At 39.0% G+C, this 22578-nt stretch overlaps 1 protein-coding gene across 1 annotated transcript in view; it reads left to right on the forward strand.

Annotated features, from left to right (window-relative positions):
- Positions 1-22578, forward strand: part of CCDC60 (coiled-coil domain containing 60) — a 114555-nt gene that overhangs the window by 63666 nt on the left and 28311 nt on the right. The window contains exons 7-8 of the mRNA XM_074202248.1: positions 10816-10906; positions 19776-20016. Of these exons, the coding sequence (XP_074058349.1) occupies positions 10816-10906; positions 19776-20016 (332 nt within the window). The remainder of the gene's footprint in view (positions 1-10815; positions 10907-19775; positions 20017-22578) is intronic.

Genomic DNA, 22578 nt, shown 5'->3' on the forward strand with positions numbered 1-22578 from the left:
GTTCTTTTCTTCTTTCCCCTCTTGTTCTTTTTTCCTCTTCTCCTCTTTTTCCTGCTCCTCTTTTTTCTTCTTCCTTTTATCTTCTTTCTCATTCTCTTCCTCATCATCAATCATCCTCTTCCTCCTCCCCCTTTTCCTCTTATTTCCTCACTTTCCTTTGCCTCCTCTTTTATTTTTTTTTCTCTATTATGGTGATATCCTGTCATGGCTGATTGATTTTCTTTGCAATGGATGAAAGAAAAGAGATGTTTCTTAGTAAATTCTGTGGGATTAACAGTTCACCTAGGAGGCACGGTAGATAGAATGACAGGCAGAGGGGAAGGGACTTGCTCAGGGTCCCACAGCTAGTAAGTGTCTGGGATTCCATTTCCAAAAACTCATCCACTGAGCCACCTAGATGCCATCATTTATAATAATAAAATGATGGGGGGCGGCTAAGTGACTCAGTGATTAGAGCACCCACCCTGGAGTCAGGAGGACCTGAGTTCAAATCCAGCCTCAGACACTTCATAATTACCGAGCTGTGTGGCCTTGGGCAAGCCACTTAACCCCATTTACTTTGCAAAATCCTAAAAAAATGATAATAATTCTTCAAAACTTTCAGAACCAATAATATTGTAATGTTGCTGTAACTTCTCTCCCCCTACACAAGTTGAAACTCTCCAGAGCTGAGTCCAAGGAGTGTGTTGTGGCCAGAAATCTCCCCTCTGACCTAAGCTAGGCTGACCCTTGGAAGACAGATTCATCTTCCAATTCATCTAAGAGATTTTATAGTCCAATAAGACCTTCCAGAATTTGTACTCTCTTGGTCCATCCTTCAAGAACCTTCTTTTTTTATGTGAAGCAATAAAGGAAGGCAGGATTGGAATTAAAGTCCTCTTACTCCAAAGCCAGCATGCTTCCCATTATTTCCCACTTTCTCTTGCTCCCAGTCTCCCTAGTCCTTGATTCTCCCTTTACAAATGTCAGAGACACCCAGAGCTAGAATAGAACTCAGAGGCCATTGATAGCCTGTACAAAAATCCCCCCTAATACATTCCCTCATGGTTGGCCCACCACCTTTGCTTGAAGATATGCCCAGTGAGGGGAGAATTCACTATCTCCTAAGTCATAATGAATAGAGTGCTGTCTCTGGGTTCAAATCCTGTCTCCAATATTTACTTTCTGTGTGACCCTGGGAAAGTAACTTAAATTTTCAGGGAGTTTTCTCAAAGAGTTAAAAGTTGCAGTGGTATACATTTCCTCACTAAGTGTTCCCCATACTACTGAAATCACAGGTTGAATCCAAAAATGATAATGAATGAATGCTACTGATCTCCTATCTGTTCAACTAACAAGAAACTCTTGGTTCCTTGGCACCAGACATTTTCTCTGGTTGTCCCCCGTGTTTGAAATGTTCTCTCACCCCATCTTCACTTCATGGCTTTCTTCAAGTCCCCCCCTTTCTTTTACAAGAAGTCTTCATCAACCTCCCCCCTTTAATTACAGTGCCTCTCCTCTGTTTCCTATCTATCATACATGGAGTTTGCTCTGTACATATTTTTGTGTTCATTGAGTCTCCTGTTAAATTATAAACTCCTTGAGTTCAGGAACTGTCTTTTGTCTCTTCTTGTATCCCCAGTACAGTGAGCATACAAGGATCTGGCACAAAAATCCTGCTGAATAAGGATTGATTGAATGAATAAATGAATGAATGAATGAATGAATAAACATTGTGCCCCCCTTTTTGCCACATAGAAAGATGACTTTTTTATGAATAGGACTGATAATTATGTTCCCAGTGATATTTGAATTTAATTGAATTGCTTCTTAAACTCAATTTCAATTCATATTCTTTCAGTAATGACTCACATTGTCTTCCTCTATTAAATTATAAGCTCCTTGAGGTCAGGAACTGTCTGTTTTTACTGAAACAACTGTATCCTTAGCCACATAGTGAAAAATTAATAAACTATCATTGCATATTGGTTTTTGTAGGGAACTTTAAAGATAGGTAGAGTAACCCATCATGCTGTAACATAGACTTTTGAAATCTAAGATGAAATCCCTCATCAGAAGGAGAAGGGGGATTGGCATGGGGGCAACTTGACCTTGGAGAGAGAAGAAAAGCATCTTTTACCTCCTGGTAGCAGTCCACTTGAGAAACAGACATGGTGCGTGACAGGAACCCATTAACAGTTTGTAGGGCCCAAGATTCCTAATGATCTGCCACCATGTATGAACAGATACTTCCATCAAGGGCTTGGTCCCACTCAGACCTTTACAAAATAGAAATAAAAGGTACTCGCTTGATGGACCCAATATAGACCAGCTCAAGCCTTCACTAGTTGAGTAACCCTGAGCAAGTCTCACTCCTTCCTCAGCCTCAGCTCCCTCATCTGTAAAATGGGGGCAACTCCCATGGTTGCTGTAAAGATCAAATAAGAATACTCATGGGAAATAACTTTGCAAGCCTTAGAATCCAATCCAATCCAAGTTGTCCCAAAAACCTTAAGCCATTAACCCATATGATCCTATGATTTTCTCACCATTCTAGAACTCAATTTCCTCAACTTCATGAGAAAGTTGGTCTAGAGTTTGGGACACAAATACTGGTCTTTATTAATGAAAGTAATTATGCTTGTAGTAGTGATGTTGATCACAAATCAAGGGTCAAAAATATCCTCTTAAGGGGCAGCTAGGTGGTGCAGTGGATAGAGCACCGGCCCTGGAGTCAGGAGGACCTGAGTTCAAATCCAGCCTCAGACACTTAATAATTACCTAGCTGTGTGGCCTTTGGCAAGCCATTTAACGCTATTTGCCTTGCAAAAACCTAAAAAAAATCCTCTTAAGAGGCTAGGAGTACGGAATACTACATAGAACTAGAATCTTAGGTCTAGTTAGTTTGCCCAAATTGCTTTTTCATTCCCTCTTTTTTAGTCATTGTTACATGAAATAGCTTAAGGGGTAAAGGTAGAATACATTTGGAAATGAAAATGATGTTAAAAAGCAAACAATGAAATTGTTAATGCCCTTTTACTTGGCGAGGAAGAAAAAAGAAATTCCAGATCACAGAATTCAAGGGTGATTTCAAGCCTATGATTCATCCTAAATCAGAGCCAGTTGGGCAAAACAGAACGAGCATCCATGGAAATCTTTAGATGAGAACATTTTTCTTTAGCCAACACCTCTCAGTATGCATGGTCTCTGCCATTTGGGCAGGGATCACATTTGCTTTTGTACTTGTAACTCCAGTATTTAGCAAAGGATTTGTTACCTAGTAAGTAATTAGTGGTACAGTGGCTAGGACCTTGGAATCAGGAAAACTCATCTTCACAAGTTCAAACCCAGCCTCAGACACTGATTAACTGTGTGATCCTGTTTGACTCAGTTTCCCCATCTATAAAATGTCCTGGAGAAGGAAATGACAAATTATGCCAGTATCTTTGTCAAGAAAACGCCAAATGGGATTACAGAGTCAATAAAACAACAACAAAATAATTAACAATTGCTTGTTCCTTCATTTTCATCTGGAGGTTCATACTTTTCAGCACTTCAAAATCAACTAATTAATAAGCATTTATCATACATCAAGAATTATCACATAATGGGCATATACAAAACCTTGGAATAACAAAGAAATATAAAAACTGTCTTTGCTCTCAAAAAACTTAAACTCTGGTGAAAGAGAAAGAGAAAATTTGTATTTATTTAAGTACATTTAGAAATTCCATATAGAATAGATTGACCCATGATTTCACCATTTGGTCACAACTTCCTCCAAAAGGAAACTTCCAAATTTACTGTCAGTCAACTAACTTACCATGTTTTCCATGTGCTAAGTTCTAGGCATAGAGGAAAGTGAAAACATAGTCTCAAGGCTCAAGAATCTCCATCTGATAAATTACTTCTATGACTTTATGATTGCAACCTTTCCAGTGATTGGGTTTTGATGCCCATCCAAACCTGGCCAGCATGTTTGACTAGCAGTGATGCTCTCTCAAACATTCACCACAGAAACTTCAGTCAGGGCATATGAGGTATTTCAAATTCTCTTGATTTCATAAAACAGCAATGGAATAACAGAATTCCCAGGATGGTAAGTCAATTAGTCTACCCCATAACCAAAAAGCATCCATTGCTATTCCACACCAGACAAGGGCTTATCCAACCTTTCATTGAAGACCTTCACTAAGGGCCCCTATCATCTCTCAAAGAAGCCCATTCCACTAGAGAGAGCACTAATGGCTTATTAATTTCTCACCAATTTCCACTCCTCTCTGCCTTCTAGAACCTCTCCATGGTTCTTAGGACCAATTTTTCAAGATTATTCCTCCATGACTCTTAGGATTACTGTAGCCAAGACACTCATGGGTTCTTAGATCTAGAAACAGATTTTTAAGAGATCCTAAACGTTCCCTCATTCAATAGGCAAAGGATCACATTTGTTTTGGGAATTGATATAAGAGAGTAAAATGACTCACTCAGGGTCACATAATTAGAAAGTCCCAGAGATGGAATTTGAACTCAGGTTCTCATTGTTGTCTTTCCATTGAACCACAATGCCTCTCCTTTGTTGTCTTTCAATGATGAACCTTCTCACATTTAACTATACTGATCTGAGTTGATAGAATCATAAATTTGATGATGATGTGGTTGTTCCTTCATTCTCAAAGAAGACCATGACATCAGGGAGGTGGTGTCATGACAAGCACATGAATTTGATTTGACTGAGGGGATGCTGTGATAAGTCACTAGCCATCTCCTCCAGAGACATCTGGGTCCAGTGGCCAGATTACAATCAGGATGATTGGAGAATGAATAAAAGGCAATCAAGGTTAAGTGACTTGCCGAAGGTCACACAACTAACTAGTAAGTGGCAAGTGTCTGAGGCAGAATTTGAACTCCCATCTTCCTAACTCCAAATCCAGTGTTCTAGCCACTGAGCCACCAAGCTGCCCCAGGATCATAAACTTAGATAAGAAAAGAACGGGGAAAGCATTTTTTAAGCACCATCTTATGTGTCTGGTGACACCTAGGTGGAACTGGACCTGGAGTCAGGAAGACTCATTTTCATGAGTTCAAATCCAACCTCAGATACATACTAGCTGTGTGACCCTGGGCAAGTCATTTAACCCTGTTTGCCTCAGTTTCCTCATTTCTAAAATGAGCTGAAGAAGCAAATGGCAAACCCTTCTTTGCCAAGAAAATTCCAAATGAAGTCATGAAGAATTAGGTACAACTGGAAAAAACGACTGAACAACAAATAGATGTCAGAACTGAGCTAAATGCTTTGCAAATATTCTTTCATTTACATAGAAATCATCTCTCATTAACTACAGGAAACTGAGTCTCAAAGCTAACTGGCCCATCAAAGATAGTAGATACCAGACATAGATATTAAGTGGAAAAAAAACAGGATTTGACTACAGCTCCTCTCACTCCTCAGACCTAGCCCTCATTCCATGATGCTCAGGGTCTTCCCAATTTGGGTAGGACCTTTAAAACAAATAAAGTGATCTGGAAGCCTAGCCTTGGAGAAACTAAGATCACAGCCAGGCCACCAGAAGAGAGAAGAAAAGGAATTTAAAAGACAATGAATATTTTTCAAGGACACTTAGCAATATAATTGCCCCTCACCATGGCAACTGAGCATAATCCAAGAAGCAGAGAGTTGAGTATTTCCCCAGCAAATTCATTTGATGTTTGCAAACCAGTCTAGGAACATAAAGCAAAAGGCAGGCCCCGTGATCACTCTGTGCCAAAAAAGAGACACTGGGGAAAAGGTCACTGGTCTTAGAAGAAATAGAGCAACCTTTAAAAATATCCCTGCAATCCTTTTGATTCAGAAATCCTCTTGTTGAGCAGAAAAAGAGGTTCCAGAGACGAATATTCATAGCAACATTTTTTCTGGTAGCAAAGAAAGTCGATGCCCATCGATCAGGGTCCAGCTAAACAAATGATGGTACATGAATGGGAAGGAAGATCAGCAAGAATGGATGAATCGGAATGGTTCTGAGAAATCTGTATGCACAGATACAGAGAGTGAAGGATGTTCATGGGGACTACAACAATGTAAATAAAAAAACCAATAATAGCCAGCATTTTTTAAAATAGTGTAGATTTGCAAAAAGCTATACAAAGACTGTCTCATTTGATCCTCTTGAAAGTTAACTGTCATCAACATTATCATCAATCATCATCATCATCATCACTGCCATTTTGATGGACAGATAACTGGCACAGTGGATAGAGCAACTGGACCTGGCCAGAGTGAGGAAGACCTGAGTTCAAATTTGACTTCAGACCCTAGCTGTGTGACCCTGAGCAAGTCATTTACCTTGGCCTCAATTTCCTCATCTGTGAAATGAGCTGGAGAAGGAAATGGCAAACCACTCTAGTATCTCTCCCAAATGGAGTCACAGAGAGTCAGATATGACCAAGCAAGAGAAAAAGGATTTTGAGATCCCTTGGTTGTTCACTCCAGATAACCAGTGATAAAATGTATTTCCCTTTCCCTAATAGTGAGAGGTGGTGGATTATAGGTGGGTAATACCATATACACTGTCAGTCAGTGTGATTCTGTGTTGATTTGTTTTCTTAATTGCTTTTCTTTGTGACAAAGAACAGTTCTGTGAGGTCGGGGGTGTCTCTAGAAAAGTGACAGTGATCTCTTTAAATATATCAATGAACTATTTTTAAACCTCAACAGCTAAAGGCTTGGCACAGTGAAAAGTCAGATAGTCAGATGACCTGGGTTCAAATCTTGGCCCTACTCTTTACTAGCTATGGAAATTTACTTCAACAAATCACTTCACTCTCTGGGAGACAGTTTCTTTATCAGTAAAATGAGATAGTTAAATAAGATGACCTCTGAGGTCCTTTCCAATTCTCATTCTATGATCCTTTGACCTCTCTGGGCCTCAGTTTCCTCATCTGTGAAAAGTGAGAAGGCTGACCTGGATGTCACCAAAGGCCCTTTCTAGGACCCTATAATCCATTGTGTGAATGTTTCCAGAGGAAAAAAAATGATACAGGTCAAATTCATTGGGCAAAGATTAGTTCTCTGCAGCTCCAGATGCTGTGTAGACATGATTTTTCACAGTCAAACAGGCAAATGTGTTATTAAATCCTTGATGAGAAATAAGCTGAAGCATTCATCGTTGAGAGGGGCAATAATGAGGTCCCAGGTAACATTTCTTTCAGGCAAAATGATGGATGAAAATCTAATCATTTTCCCTATTGGGCTTGGCTAGCAGAGTACTCATGCATTACTCTACTGCTGACTTGGAGAATTCCAAACTCTCTCCCCAATTCTAACCAGGTAGTCGGAAGTTCGCAAGAGCAGATGCTTCTCAGGGAGGTTCCGGTGTTGGGCGGGCATGTCAACTAATGATCACATAGGAATTCATTTTCTTGGTATCCCAGTTAGCAGGATGGTTATTCAGGGTCTTCCAGTTTGAAGAATGAAATAGGACTGTAATCACATGATTTTAGAGTCACCAGAATTTTAGTGAAATGGGTCCTTCCTCCCTGGAGGCAGAGCGACTCCTCTTATCACTTCCACTGGTCTTCAAAGAAGAACCTCTATGAACTTGGCTGGGAGTTGACATTCTGTGTTTTAAGGTCCCTTACCCCCTCTGGCATTCCTGGATCTGAGGCCTCTCCCAGGTCTAACATTCTCTGTTCTAAGACCCCTCCCAGGTCTAACATTCCCTGTTCTAAGACCCCTCCCAGTTCTAAGACTCCTCCCAGCTCTGACATTCCCTGTTCTAGGGTCCCTCTCTGTTCTCAAACATTCCCTGTTCTAAGCTCCCTCCCAGCTCTGGCATCCTCTATTCCAAAACCTCTTCCAGCTCTAACATTCCCAGTTCTGAGGCCCCCTCCCAAGGTAACAGAGAGGCAGAGAGGCAAATGGAAAGCTGGGATTCAGATCCAAGTTCTCTGATTCTACAGTCACTGAAGCCTCTATGCCTCCTGTAGCAGACTCAAGTTGGAATCCCAGCTCTGCCTCTGACCAACCAGTCTAGCCGTGTGACCTTGGATAAATCACATACCCTATCATGATCCCAGTTTCCTCTCCTCTGAAGCTAGGAAGCTGCATCAGACAATAACTAACCCTTTATCTAGTGTTTTAAAGTTAGAGAAAGACCTTAGAGACATTTGAGCCTCTCAACACATCATTTGACCTGAGTTTCAGTTCCTTCCCCAGGTAAATTGAGGATAACGACCCATTCACCCCTGACCTTGTAAGATCTAGAATAAGGTGGCTGTTTGATAAATGCTTTTTAGAAGACTTTTTCTATGAGATCAAATTTGTTTTTTTAATCTTTCATCTCAAGAAATGGGATGATGGAGGGTCCAAGTTCTGTCTCTCCTGTCTGGCTTTGGCAGACTTGGGTCTGGTAGCCAGCAGGAAAGGATATATCCCTGGAGCCTTAGGCTCTCAGACCATCACCAGAGGAAATTTTCTTGATAAGATGGAAATAGTAAAGGTTTAAAAGCTTGTCTGGGACCAGATTTCATTTTTAAAGGGGAAAAAAGGAGCTTTTGAACTTCAAGGAGTCCTGAGGCAGAAGCAGCAGGGGCAACATTTGGAAGATAGAACTTGGAAAGGCCAATAGTCTTGGGAGATTCAGAGGGAAGGCAGGCGGGGGGAATATCTAAGGATTACCTATTAATCATAGAGGCAGACATCAAAAAAACTGCCGGCTTAAATACTGTTTGCATAACCCAAATATTGATGGTAGTGCTTTCCACAGTATTTTAAATATTTTCTTAATTTGTTTACTCAGGGGAGCAGTGAGGCATAACAAAAATTAAATGAATTACACCATTAATTATGCAAAAAGCTTTTTATTGTGTAATCAGAAAATAAAATATTACATAGAACATTTGGGTAACTTCTTCCTTCGGAAATTAATTGACTCTCTGGCCTTAGCAGGTTATTTACCTGTATTGAGACCATTTCCTTTTCAATAAAATGGAGTTGAATGTGGATTATCTATAAGGCCCCTCCTAGCTCTGACATCCCCCAGCTCTGACATACACCAGTTCTGACATCCACTGCTCTAAGACCCTTCCCACTCTGAGATCTCCTGTTCTAAGACCCCTCCCAGTTCTGACATCCCCCCTAAGGCCCCTCCCAGACCCAACATTCCCTATTCTAAGACTCCTCCCAGCTCTTGTTTCCATTTTGCATATTATTTCCATGTTTGTATTTTCTTTACCCGCCTCAATCCATGCCAGCCTTCCAAAGCATCACTGAATTCTTCCCATTCCACATCTTAGTGCACAATAGCAAAAGTTTTGGCAACCACCAAAAAAAAAAAAAAGAGTTCTATTAAAATCCAGATAGATGTGGGACCTTTATTTCTATCTTTGATCTTCTTAACATAGAAGCTGAACTGTGGGGTTGCAGATGGTCTGAATAGTTCGTGCAGCTGTTCCGAATGGCTTTTTGTACTTGAACCAACTTTCCATTCTACTAACAATGTATTAGTATACAAGAGAAGCTCTTTAACAAGGGCATTCAGTACCATCCTGGGGTATGCCTTAAATAGTGAAACTCCAGTAACCAAAGCAGATCAGTAGAAAAGAGATTTGGAAAAAAGAAAAGAGATTTTTATAGGATTGCAAGCCTCAGACTACATTCATGAAACACCTATGTTCTTCCCTGAAATTGGTGGCAATTTTTACCTTGAGCTTCTGGGACAGTGTCCTTTGGAGATTGCTAGAACAGAGCAGCTCAAAGGAAGTCTGTTCTCAACCTTGGGAGCATTCAGGTAGACAAAGGTCAAGCCTTGTTTCAAGTCCTTGGATGCACAGTTCCCCTGTTCTTTCTAGGACTCCCCAGTTGCTATTGCTACTACTGGATGGATGAGCCCAAGAGTTACCTCTTCCTTCCAACTCGCCTTTCCCAGAAATCTTCAAAAGAATACAGTCCAAACGCAAATCCACTCACTGTTGAACACTGGGATCATATCTCTTGGTCCCATACCAATGAAGTCTCAATGAGATCCAAAGATATCATCCAGAAGGGACCATAAGGATGATACAGTATTACAGATGAGGTGATAAGCCTTCATAAGCCTAGGTAGCTTATGCATTGGAAACATTGTTCTGAGAAGGCTTCACGGATCTCAGCAGAATATCCCAAAGAGGTTGATGAGAAAAATCAGCATAAGAACCCATGGACTAAATGATAGCTAAAGTTCCTCATGGCCTGCACATGACTCCCTCACAGGGTTTTGCAAAGAAATAAATGTAGAGCTAGAGGGACCATGGAGACTATTGAGTTTTATCAATGAAGAATTTGAGACCAGTAGAAGTTAAATGACTTGTCCAGGGTCACACAGTGCTGGAAGTGATATTTGAACTCAAGTCTTCCTGACTTCCAAGACCAACTCCCTATCAATGACTTGATCAATCACCCAGGTATACATAGCAAAGCTGGGGTTCCAAACCCAGCTTTTTGATTCAGAATCCAATGATGTTTCCTCAGTACACCATTACTCTCCTCAACATTGTGCTAGCTTGTTGGGTCAAATTTGTTCCTCTGCCTTAGACAAAAGATGAGTACCCTTGAGACCATCACAAGACAAGGCAAGACCCCTCCTAAAACCTGTTGTCACTGAAAAGGTGAACTCCATCCAACTGGTATGACTCTGCCTTCCCAAACCTGACTTACACCCCTTCCTCATTGAGCCAAGATCCATAGCAGCCCAGAAATCAACCATCCTTTAATCCCTATTTATTGCATTTTAGAAAAGAATTTGGTGTAATAAAAACAGGGCTCAGGAAACAAAAAACTCATTAAGTTGTTTTTCACTTTAGGGACCCTGGCGGCAACAAAAGTACATTAAAAAAAATCAATAAAGAGAAGTTGATGTTACACAAATGGGAGCACTTCCTCACGCCATCAAAGGTAAATCCATTTTAAATTTCCACTTTAAGGCTTGCACCCCTCCCTGTCCACCCCACCCCAGAGCCAACCCCATGTGCTGTCCCCACCACCACTACCCCCAAGTGGAACCACTCCACCGGCTCCTTCATTCTTCTTGATACCTGAATCTTGATAAATGTTGGGTAAAATGAATTGAGTCAGAGGAACCAGGTTCAAATCCTAATTCAGTCCCTCTCTACTCATGTATCTGATCTAGTTTCTTTGGTCCCTTGCAAAATGAGAGAGTTGGATTTGGGGGAATTCTTAAGCTGGGATCCATGAACTTGTTTCTGAGAAATATTTTGATAAATTCATTTTAATAGCATTGGCTTCCTTCATAAGCCTAGGTGGTTTATGCATTGGAAACGTTGTTCTGAGAAGGCTTCATGGATCTCACCAGACTATCCCAAAAAGGTTGATGAGAAAAATCAGGATAAGAACCCATGGACTTAAATGATAGCTAAAGTTCCTCATGGCCTGCACAAATCTTCAATGACTCCCTCAGGGTATTGCAAAGAATGGATTTCATAAACTTTTAAGTGTATGTCAATAAAATCTATTATCATTATTATTAACATCATCATCATCATCATCATTATTTATTATTATTATTATTATTATTCTCTCCTAAAATCCCATTTGCTCATAGCATTACTTGATTTCAAGGAATTCCTCACAGTTTTAAAATTTTATTTTCTAAGACCCCTCCCAGCTCCAGCATGGTCTTTCCTAAGATTTCTTCTACATCTGACTCTTCCAGTTCTAAAGACATTCCCTTCAATGAGAACTCTCCCATCTCTAACATTTTATGTTCTAGATTCCTCCTCAATCTGTCATTTCATATTCTAAAGTTTTCCCAGAGCTGACTTCCGCATATTGTCATTAATGTCATTTTTGGTTTTTAAAGGCCACTTCCCTGTATTGACTAGACCAGAAGTACAGGGCTCCTTCACAAGCTGATTCCAGAACTTATCAGTTTGGGAACATTGACCTTCTCTGCTTCCAACCAGAGCTGGTCCTCCTCTCCTTGGGTAACCTAGGAGGGTTCACCATTTTAATGCCAAATTTAATTCAGCCATCCCATTGGCATGACCCTCTGCAGTATACAACACCTGAACCCCCAGTAGCTACATAGGTAGGTCTACAACCTACTGATAGTCCATATTCTAAGACCTCTCCCCCAGTCACCATTCAGTAAGTCCAGATTCCATGGCACTCTTAAAATTCTCATCATCTCCAAAGCCTCCAAAATAGCTGTAAAAATCTACGATGAGTAATCAGGTCTCCAATCCTGAAACACAGCCACCTCTGGGGTAGAATTCAACAGCTGTTTAACACCACCCAAGAGTTAAATATGAGGAAAGAGGAAGCGGCATTTATCCCAGGAAGATGTCAGCAGGGGTTTGAGTCAGCTCAAATCCAAATGACTTCAGCAGTTCTTTCGAGCTACTCTCAATTCCCCCCAAACTAAGAAAGTTGAAGGAAGGGCTGGCCCACCCTTCTGCTCCACTTTTCTCTCCCTGCCACTGTAAAGGAAGCAGAAATGTTCATATTTTGGTTGAGGGTAGCTGAACCAGCATTCATTAACCACCCTCACTATAAATAGCAACTTTTGGAAATGCAATCAGAAATCCCAACTCAAGCCTGTTGACTACTAAGAATTCTAGATCTAGAAGAGGTCGGCTAGTTGAATCCCTTGGTTTCCACAGGGAAAGAAGAGGTTAAGTGACTTACTTGAGGTCATACAGCTAGTTAGTTAATAGAGAAAGGCAAAAGCCAAACTCAGATCCCTAGCTTCCCTGGCCCTAGCACTTTTCACTGATTTGATGATCTAGCTTTTCAAGGCCAAGTTGATAATAATCTTTATTTCTTTCCCACCATAATCAGAAATTAATTTCCTGCAGTGGAAGGAAGGAAGGAAGGCAGAGGTAGTATGGATATTTATCAACTGAGGCTCTCCCTCCCTGGGAGTTAGCAGCTTTGCCAATAGCCCCTTCATTTGGGCAGGGAGATGGCCAATGGGAACAGCCGAAAGCAAAGAAAAATGATACCAAGAGACACCAGCCAGGTGGAAGTCAATTCCCATTTTCTCACCACACTCCTGCCTTTTAAATATGACAATAAAAGAAGGGCAGAATAGTGGTATCCAGTGGAAAGAGTTCTAGATTTATAAAATCAAAGACTGGAGGTGGAAACTCCATCATGACTACTTACTGCCATGACCTTTGACCAATCACCTGGCCTCCCTGGGTCCCCGTTTCTGCATCTGTAAAAAGAGTAGGTGGGACTAGATTCTCATCAGTGAACATTTAGTTAAGTGCCTACTATGTTCTAAATCTTATGCTAAAAATACAAAGACAAAAATTACCTTCTCCTGACCCTCAAGCAACTTCTGTTCTCTTGGGGAGGAAAGATAAAATGCAATGCAGGTAAGTAATTACAAAGCAATTTCAGGTGAAACAGAGTGATAACATCCTACAGAACCTCCCCTAGCAAGTGGCATCCAAGCATTCCTTTGAAGGACCCCTGAAGGTCATAGGATCAAAGATTTACAGCTAGAAGGAATCTGAACAACCTTTTATTTTACAGATCTGGAAATTGGGTCTAGGGAGGTTGTTAATTTAACTTAGTCAACTTAAGTCAAGACAGTTCCTGGGACAGCTGGGACCTGGAATCAGAAAGATCTAAATTCAAAGCGAACCTCAGGCACTTAATAGTTGTGGTGCCCTTGGCTAGTCACTTCGCCTCAACTTCCTCATCTGAAAAATAAGGATAATAAGGGTTGTGAAAATCAAACACGATAATAATTGTAAAAGGTATGGCAGAGTTCCTGACAGATAGGAGGTGTATTTAAATGTTAATTATTGAGGGAATGGTGGGAGATTGTGGAAGAACACGGGAAATGATATGGTTCTCCCAAATCCTTCTCCCCCCCCCAAAAAAAAATTAAAATGATATCTCAAAGTGAATTTTACAACAGCAAAAATAATTGAAAGTTAGGATAAAACAACCATCCAGTCTAAGACAACTTAGGAGACTATTAGGAAAGATTTGATTCTCCAGGTTGGGATCTGGCCTCCCTATCAACAATTAGCAAGCTGTGGGGGCAGCTATGCCAGGGAAGCTAAGACTTTAGGAATGTTTGCCCCATGCCAGTGTCAGGGTTCAGTGAGTAATTGGGAAGATTGAAGAGGACCTCCACCAGTGCTGGAAGCAAGGCCCAGGTGCACTGAGCAGACTAGGCTGTGTCTGATAACAAGAGAGACTGAGCAAATAGCCCAGTGAGTTCAGTTGCATAGGAGTAGACGGTTCTAGGATCACTCACAGGTGAGCTACGTCTCTGGTTTCAGTTCCAAGGTAGAAGAACAAGTTGACTTATGACCTCTGGTCAGTGGTAACATTTGATAGGAGACAATATTTTCTGTACTGTAGCAGGGGAACTACAAAGCCTAGCTACCCACTCAGGGAAGGAAAGAATTAACAGAGATAACTCATAGACTAAGTCATAAGTCAGAAGAGCAGCACCCACACCTGTCCTTGATCATAGAGCATTTGGAATAACCAAAAATGACAAGAACTAGATAGAAACCTGAAAAAACAACAGCATGAAAAATCTGAAACCTGAGATATGATTCCCCAGGCCCAGAAAAATAGAGTCTGACTCTAACATAAAGTTAACAGCCAAGAAATGAGTTGTTTTTAAAAATGAGTAAACAAAAGAGAAAGAAATCGATCATAGATAGTTACCATGTGATAGAGAAAATTGGGGTTCAAACTTAGAAGATAATGAAGTTAAAACAGCTACTTGTAAAGCTTCAAAGAAAATTGTAAATTGGTCAGAAGCCCAAAAAGACATTTTGAGAAGAATTTTAGAAGGACTTTTAAAACCACATAAGATTGGTAGAAGGAAAATTGGGAAAAGAAATGATTAATGCAAGAATTTTTTTAAAAATCACGAAAAGTTAATTAATTGGAAAAAGAGGTCCAAAAATTTTAAGGAGAAAATAAGGGGAAAGCAAGGGGAAGCTAATGACTTCATAAGACATCAAGAAATAGTAACCAAAATCAAAAGAATGAATGACCTGGAAAACAGATTGAGGATAGATAAGAATTGTTAGACTGCCAGAAAATCATGACCCAAGAGTTATAATGAAAAAAAAAGTCTAGACAATAAAAAATTTAAAACTTTGAATATTTAAGGATTTACTGAAGATTTAAAATTATAGGAAAAAATAGAAATGGAAAAAGATTACTGATGACCACCTAAAAAGATATCCCAAAATGAAAATTTGAAGGAATATTATAGGAAATTTCAAAGCTCCCAGCTCAGAGAGAAAATAATTTATACAACTAGAAAAAATAATTCAGATATTGTAGAGTTACAGTCAGGATAATACAAGATTTAGCAGAAATTATATTCCAAAGAGCAAAGGACCTGGATTTGCTACCAAAAATAACCTACACAGAAAAACTGAGCATAATCTGCAAGGGAAAAATATTTAATGAATTTTAATTAATTTAATGAAGACTTTCAGGAATTCTTGAATAAAAGACTAGAACTGAACAGAAAATTTGCTTTACAAAGTACAAGAGTCAGGAGTAACATAAGAAAGTTAACATAAAAATCAGAAATTTAGTAAAGTTAAATATTTGCTAATTATATGGGAAAAATTAATATTTGTAACTCTTAAGAATATCATTACTAGTAATAGTTAAAAAGAGTATAGATTAATAGAGGTTTGGGGGGGTTGATTTGATTATAATAGAATGATCCTTAAAAAATAAAATTGTGTAGGGAAAGGTAAAATGGAGTTTTATCTTAATAAAATATGAATGGAAGAACTTTTACAGTGGAAGAAAGATGGGCTGGAAGGCAGGCATCATGGGAAACCTATTCTCATTAGAATTGTATTAGAGACTAGCATATACATCTAGTTGGGCATAAAAATTTCTTAGCTTACAGAAAAATAAGAGAGCAAAGGGATAGGATAAGGGAGATACTCTTAGAAAGGTGTCTAAGGAGGTAAATTAGACAGAGAGAGACAGAGAAAGAGAGAGACAGAGAGAGAGACAGAGAGAGAGACAGAGAGAGAGAGAGCCAGGGAGAGAGAGAGTGAGAGAGAGAGAGAGAGAAAATAGATTATAGATTTTGTGGAAAATAGGATGGAGGTTAATACACAATTAGTAATTATAACTTTAAATATGAATGGGATCAACTCATTCATAAAAAAAAAGAAATGGATAGCAGAATGGATCAAAAAACAAAACTCAACAATATGTTGCTACAAGAGAGGCACATTTGGTAAAAATATGAGGCTAGAGGGGTGGTTAGGTGGCACAAAGGAGAGACCACTGGCCCTGGAGTCAGGAGACCTTGAATTCAAATGTGACCTCAGACATTTAATAATTACCTGTGTGACCTTGGGCAAGTCACTTAACCCCATTGCCTTGCCAAAAAAAATGAGACTTGAGCAGAATTTATTTTGCTTCAGTTCATGTAAAAAAAAAAGGAGTAACAATGATGATCTCAGACAAAGATATAACTTAAAATAGACTTAATTAAAAGGGAAAAGGAAAGAAACTACAATATATTAAAAGTTATCATAGATAATGAGGTGATATCCATATTAAACATATATTCAACAAATACAATATTATCCAAATTTATAAAGGAAACCATAAATGCATTACAGGTAGAAAAAGATAGCAAAACAATAATAGTGAGTGACTAACTTTTCTCTCACAAAACTAGATTAAAAATAAGAAAAAATTAGGAGTTTAAGAAAATCTTAGATAAATCAGATATGACAAACATCTGGAGAAAACTGAATGAGAAAATAAACGTATTGTACCTTTTTCTCTTCAGTATATGGCACCTTTCTAAAATTGACTACATAATAGGGAATAAACTTCATAGTCAAACACAAAAATGCAAAAATATTAAATGCATCCTGTCAGAGCATAATACAATAAAAGTTACATTTGTAAAAAAGATCATGAAAACACAGATTAAAAATTAGTTGGACACTAAATAATCTAATCTTTATTAAAGAAAGAGTAGATATGGGGCAACTAGGTGGCACAGTAAATAGAGTACCATCCCTGGAGTCTGGAAGATCTGAGTTCAAATCTAGCCACAGACACTTAATAACTACCTAGCTACGTGATCTTAGGCTAGTCACTTAACCCCATTGCCTTGCCAAAAAAAAAAAAGAGTGGATCAAATCTTTTTGTTTGGGGGTTTTTTTTTAGGTTTTTGTAAGGCAAATGGGGTTAATTGGCTTGCCCAAGGCCACACAGCTAGGTAATTATTAAGTGTCTGAATCCGGATTTGAACTCAGGTCCTCCTGACTCCAGGGCCGGTGCTCTATCCACTGCACCACCTAGCTGCCCGAAAAAAAGAAATTGAACAGTCATAAATGGGCTTCCTAAAAGAAAAAGTATCAGACCAGATGGATTTATAAGGGAAATCTACCAAACATTTAGAGATCAACTAATTTTGCTATTAAATAAATCACTTATATTACTAAGCAAAGAAGATGTCCTACAAACTCTTACATGAAACAAATATGGTGCTGATACCTAAACCAGAAAGAGCAAAAACAGAGAAAGAAAATGATCAATTCACTAATGAATATTGATACAAAAATCCTAAATAAAATACTAGTAGGAGAATATTGCAATATCTCTCAAAGATTATACAATATGGCCAAGAGGGATTTATACCAGAAATTCAAGACTGGTTCAATATAGGAAAAGCTATTAACATAATGGATTAAATCAATGACAAAGCAACTAAAATCATATGATTTTATCAATATATGCAGATAAAGCTTTAGAAAAAATGCAACATAAAAACACTTGAAAGCATAGGTATAAATGGATTTGTCCTTAAAATGATCAGAAGCATCTACCTAAAACCATTAACAAGCATTATCTCTAATGGGGATAAGCTAGAAGCCTTCCCAGTAAAATCATGCTATTATCACCCCAAAATTGTACTAGAAATGTTAGCAATAGCAATGTAGGAAGAAAAAGAAATTGAAGGAATCAAAATGATCAGTAAGATAATAAAAATATCATTTTTGCAGTCATTTTGATGATATTCTTGCAAAATCAACTAAAATCAACTACAAATTAGTTGAAACGATTAAAAATTTTAACAAAATAGCAGGATATAAAATTAACCTATATAAATCATCAGCATTTCTATGTATCACCTACAAAGCCCTGCCAGAAGGTTTAGTAAGAGATATTTCATTTAAAATAATCATAGACAATATAAAATACCTGAGAATATACCTTCTAAGCCAAACCCAGGAACTATCTGAACTTGATTATAAAACATTTTTCTACAAAGAAAGTCAGATTTAGATACCTGGAGAAATATTCATTGTTCATAGGAGGGTCAAGTCAATATAATAAAAATGACAATTCTATATGACCTAATCTACCTATTCAATGCCACAACAAAACTATCAAAACTTATTATATTGAGCTAGGAAAAAAATAGCAAAATTCATTTGGAAGAGCAAAAGGTGAAGAATATCAAAGGAATTAGTGGGGAAAATGTAAAGGAAAGAGGTTTAGCAGTACCAGATCATAAACAGTACTATAAGGGGTTAATTACTAAAACCATATAGTACTATCTTAAAAAAAGAATAGTGAATCATTGGAATTGGGATCCAATACCTTGGTCCTAGAGGTCAGAAGAAGAAGCACACCAGGGAGGAGAGAGTCCTCTTCAAGAGGCCAATTTTTGGCTTGATTTCAGGGAAAACATTTAGTATTGAGGAACACGGGAAACCGAGAAAAGTGATGATTTTTTTCTCCTTGGAGGACTACAGAGTGTAGCTAAAATGATCCCTTACTGAGATGCTATAGTGATGATACTTTTCAAAAGTGGGATAGACCAGGTAGACCCTTCAAACTCTCACATTCAATCTATGATCTTCTGACATCAAAAACCTTGACTATTTGGTGATCCATTAACAAAATCTGGAATAAAGAACCAGATTTTACTCTTTGTTGTATATGGTTATTAGATTGGTTCCTTTTCTCAATGGTTATTGAATATATAATAAATGTATTTAAATATTAAAATCTGGAAGCCTATTCCTCTATTCCTGGAGATGGTACACAGATTGACTATAAGGTGGGTCACTTCTGTCTCTGGCTATCCTCCCCTCCTTTGGCACTGGGTCCTAAATTTGAGTCTAGTCCTTCAATTCTAAGAACTATATGACCCTGAGTGAGCTCTTTGACCTCACTAGGTCTGAGGTTTTTGGTCTGGGCAATGGGAATAATCATATGAGCACTAGCTAGTTCAGAGAACGATTATAAGCTCTTTGTAAGCCTTAATCAAGATACACATGGGAGTTATTATAAATCAGGAAGAAGGTTGTCTCCCCCCAGTTGAAGTTGTTAAGTTCACCCAAGAAGTAGTAAGTGGAAGAACTGGGATTTGAACCCAGGTCTCTACTCAGCATGTTTTCCACTATTCCAAAGTCTAATGAAGACCAAAAGTGGGATGGACTGCCTTAAAATATAATGAACTCCATGTCACTGGAGTTGTTCAAAAGACTATTGGATGTCCACTTATAAGGGGTTCAAAATTCAACAAAAAAAGTGTTGATTAGCTACCTACTATGTGCTTGGTCACTGAGAAAGCTTGTGATTAGAGTGAAACAATTCATGACCTAAAAGCCCCTTGAGGGTAGACACGATTTCATTTAGGTGTATCACAAATCCTTGTTGAACAATTGGTTGAGTCCAACCCTTATTTCCCTTCCCCATCTGATTTTCTCATGGGAATTTCTTTTTTCCTGCAACTTTTCCATCTTCCTTCTAGTTCAAGAGATATAAAATGCCAACTACTCGAACCTTGACTGTCCGGAAGACGAGCCGGAGGCCGTCAACCATCAGCCTTTCCCGCACGAGCGGGGGGTCATCTCCCCAGAGCAGCATGCTCTCCATGAACCCTACCTACTCGGATGAGCCCCAGAGCACCATGACCCTGGGCACCAGCAGTAAAGATATGGAGGACAATGAGTCTTCATCCACAAAGCTGGATGAGGAGAATCTCCCCGTTGGTAAGAGCCACATCTGGTACTGATGCTTTCTTCTTCATCCCACTACCCACTCTGTGAACCAATCCCAAAGGGTTAAAAATTCGGGAGATACCAAGAATGGCAGATTGGGGAAATGTGTACTTGATTGAGGCAAGAAAGGCGTGTTCAGGTCCTGACAGTGATATGTTCATTGTCTCACACAATGGGATATGAGGATGTAGATGCATTTCCCCACCCTCGCAGGGATGGTAACAGTGAATAAATAGAGTTCTGGGCCAGGAAATAGGAAGAATTAAGTTCAAATCAAGTTGGAACAATTCACTTTAAGTGTTGTCTGCCTCAGTTTCCCCATCTGTAAAATTTGAATCATGATAACACTAACTTCCCAGGGTTGATGTTCAACTCAAAAGTGTACAGTAAAATGCTTAATAAGTTTTTTTTTTCCTTCCTTCCATGGTCCATAGGCACAAATATTTAAAAGAGAGCACCAGTTTTAGAGTAAAGAAATCCAGGTTCTGATCCATTCTCTGGCACTAATGACCTGTTTCACCTTAGCAAGTCATTTCTTCCTCTATAAGCTAAGTGTCGCTCCTGCTGTGCCCAGCAGAGTGGCATGGAGAATAACCACCCTCTGTTAAAAATGAGACTTTTCTGGGGCAGTACACTTGCTCTTCTGTAACTTGCCATTAGCTCCAAGGTTGGAGCCTGTCCCTAACACAACTACATCTGTAAAATGGGGAGAATAGTAAAACAGCCTCATGAGGCTGTTAGAAAGAATTTGCTTTACCCAAGTGGAATATGCCAGAAATGGAAGCTATTATATTTCTGTCAAGGGTCTGCCCTTGAGAGGAAGACCAAGCCATCCAAGTCCATGCCAGTGCTTATTAGGCACACCATATTTCTTTTCTTTCTTTAAAACCAGACCTGTGATTTTGTTGAATTGGCAGCGGGAGTTCTTTGGGAGCAACTCCCTCTACTAATTCAATTTAGTGTCTTAGAGGAGAATCTGGGGTGCTAAGAGGTTGTGTCTTTGCCCAGGATCTCTCTGCCAAAATATATCAAAGGTAAGATTTGCCCTCGGGTCTTCCTACTTCTCAGAGCAGCTCTTTCTATACTTGTCTGTCTCATCTCACTCATCAAAGATGATAAGTGCTTAATAATGAGATGCTTAATGAGATGCTTAATAATATTGGTTAAGATGGGGGCGGCTAGGGCGTAGTGGATAAAGCAGTGGCCTTGGAGTCAGGCGTACCTGGGTTCAAATCTGGTCTCAGACACTTAATAATTACCTAGCTGTGTGGCCTTGGGCAAGCCACTTAACCCCATTTGCCTTGCAAAAAAAAAAACATTAAAAAAATGGTTAAGATGAAGTAAGCTTTATATTTCTCCATTCCACTCCATTCTATAATGATTGCTTAACCATGGATCCAATGGGTATCACATTCTCAAATAAAACAAAGAACAAACATAATCATCCCATAAAAGGATGAAGGAACCAGGGGTTTGAATCCAAAGATGAGAATACTCTGAGATAAACATGGTTCATAACAGACTTCAATGACCCGAAGATCTATCACATAGAAAAGGGAAGAACCAGGAACAATGAACAGGTGGAAGTTAATGAGAAATAGATTTAGGGTCCATGGAAGGTGGTGTGGCGGCTAGAATCCAGGATGAGGTGAGTTCAAATACTGACTCACTTCCCAGTAGTCTGACTTTGATCAGATCACCTCTAACTCATCTCATCTGTAAAATGGGCAGTATAATATCTGTACAAGTGTCCTCAAAGAGTTGTTGTGAGTAGCCACAATAATAATAATAATAATAATAAATAATATTTATAAATTGCTTTAAAGTTGGCAATGTGTTTTACAGTTAGTTTTATCCCCACAATGCTCATAACATGTGACTTTATTTTCTGATACAGGTGAGAAAAATTGAGATAAATAGGGTTTAAATGTGTTTCACAGTTAGTTTTTATCCCCACAATGACCATAAGATGTGACTTTATTTTCTCTATTGTACAGGTAAGAAAATTGAGACAAATAGGGCTAAATGTGTTTCACAATTAGTTAATTTTATCCCCACAATGACCATAAGATGTGACTTTATTTTCTCTATTGTATAGATGAGAAAATTGAGAAAAACGGGGTTAAATGTGTTTCACAGTTAGTTTTATCCCCACAATGACCATAAGATGTGACTTTATTTTCTCTTATGAAACAGGTCGAAAAATTGAGATGAACAGGGTTTAAGTTATCCAGGGTCACCCAATAGGAGGTCTCAGGGCCTAAGGATCAAAGCTTTACTGTGGCTTAGGGTCAGCCCTTTGCACCTCAACCATCATGGACTAGGTCTCTAGGTTGCCAGAGTTTTAGATATAGGGCACCATGGTTTATAAGTATCTCATCTTCCAGAGTTCAAATCGGGCTTCAGACTCTTCCTAGTTGTGTGAACCTAGGCAAGCTACTGCACCCTGTCTACCTCAGTTTCCTCATCTGTAAAATAAGGCAGAGAAGGAAATAATGAACAACTCCAGTATCATTGCCAAGAAAACCTCAAGAAATTATACACAACTGAACA

Source organism: Macrotis lagotis, chromosome X (assembly GCF_037893015.1).
Source record: "Macrotis lagotis isolate mMagLag1 chromosome X, bilby.v1.9.chrom.fasta, whole genome shotgun sequence".
Lineage (NCBI taxonomy): Eukaryota > Metazoa > Chordata > Mammalia > Peramelemorphia > Peramelidae > Macrotis > Macrotis lagotis.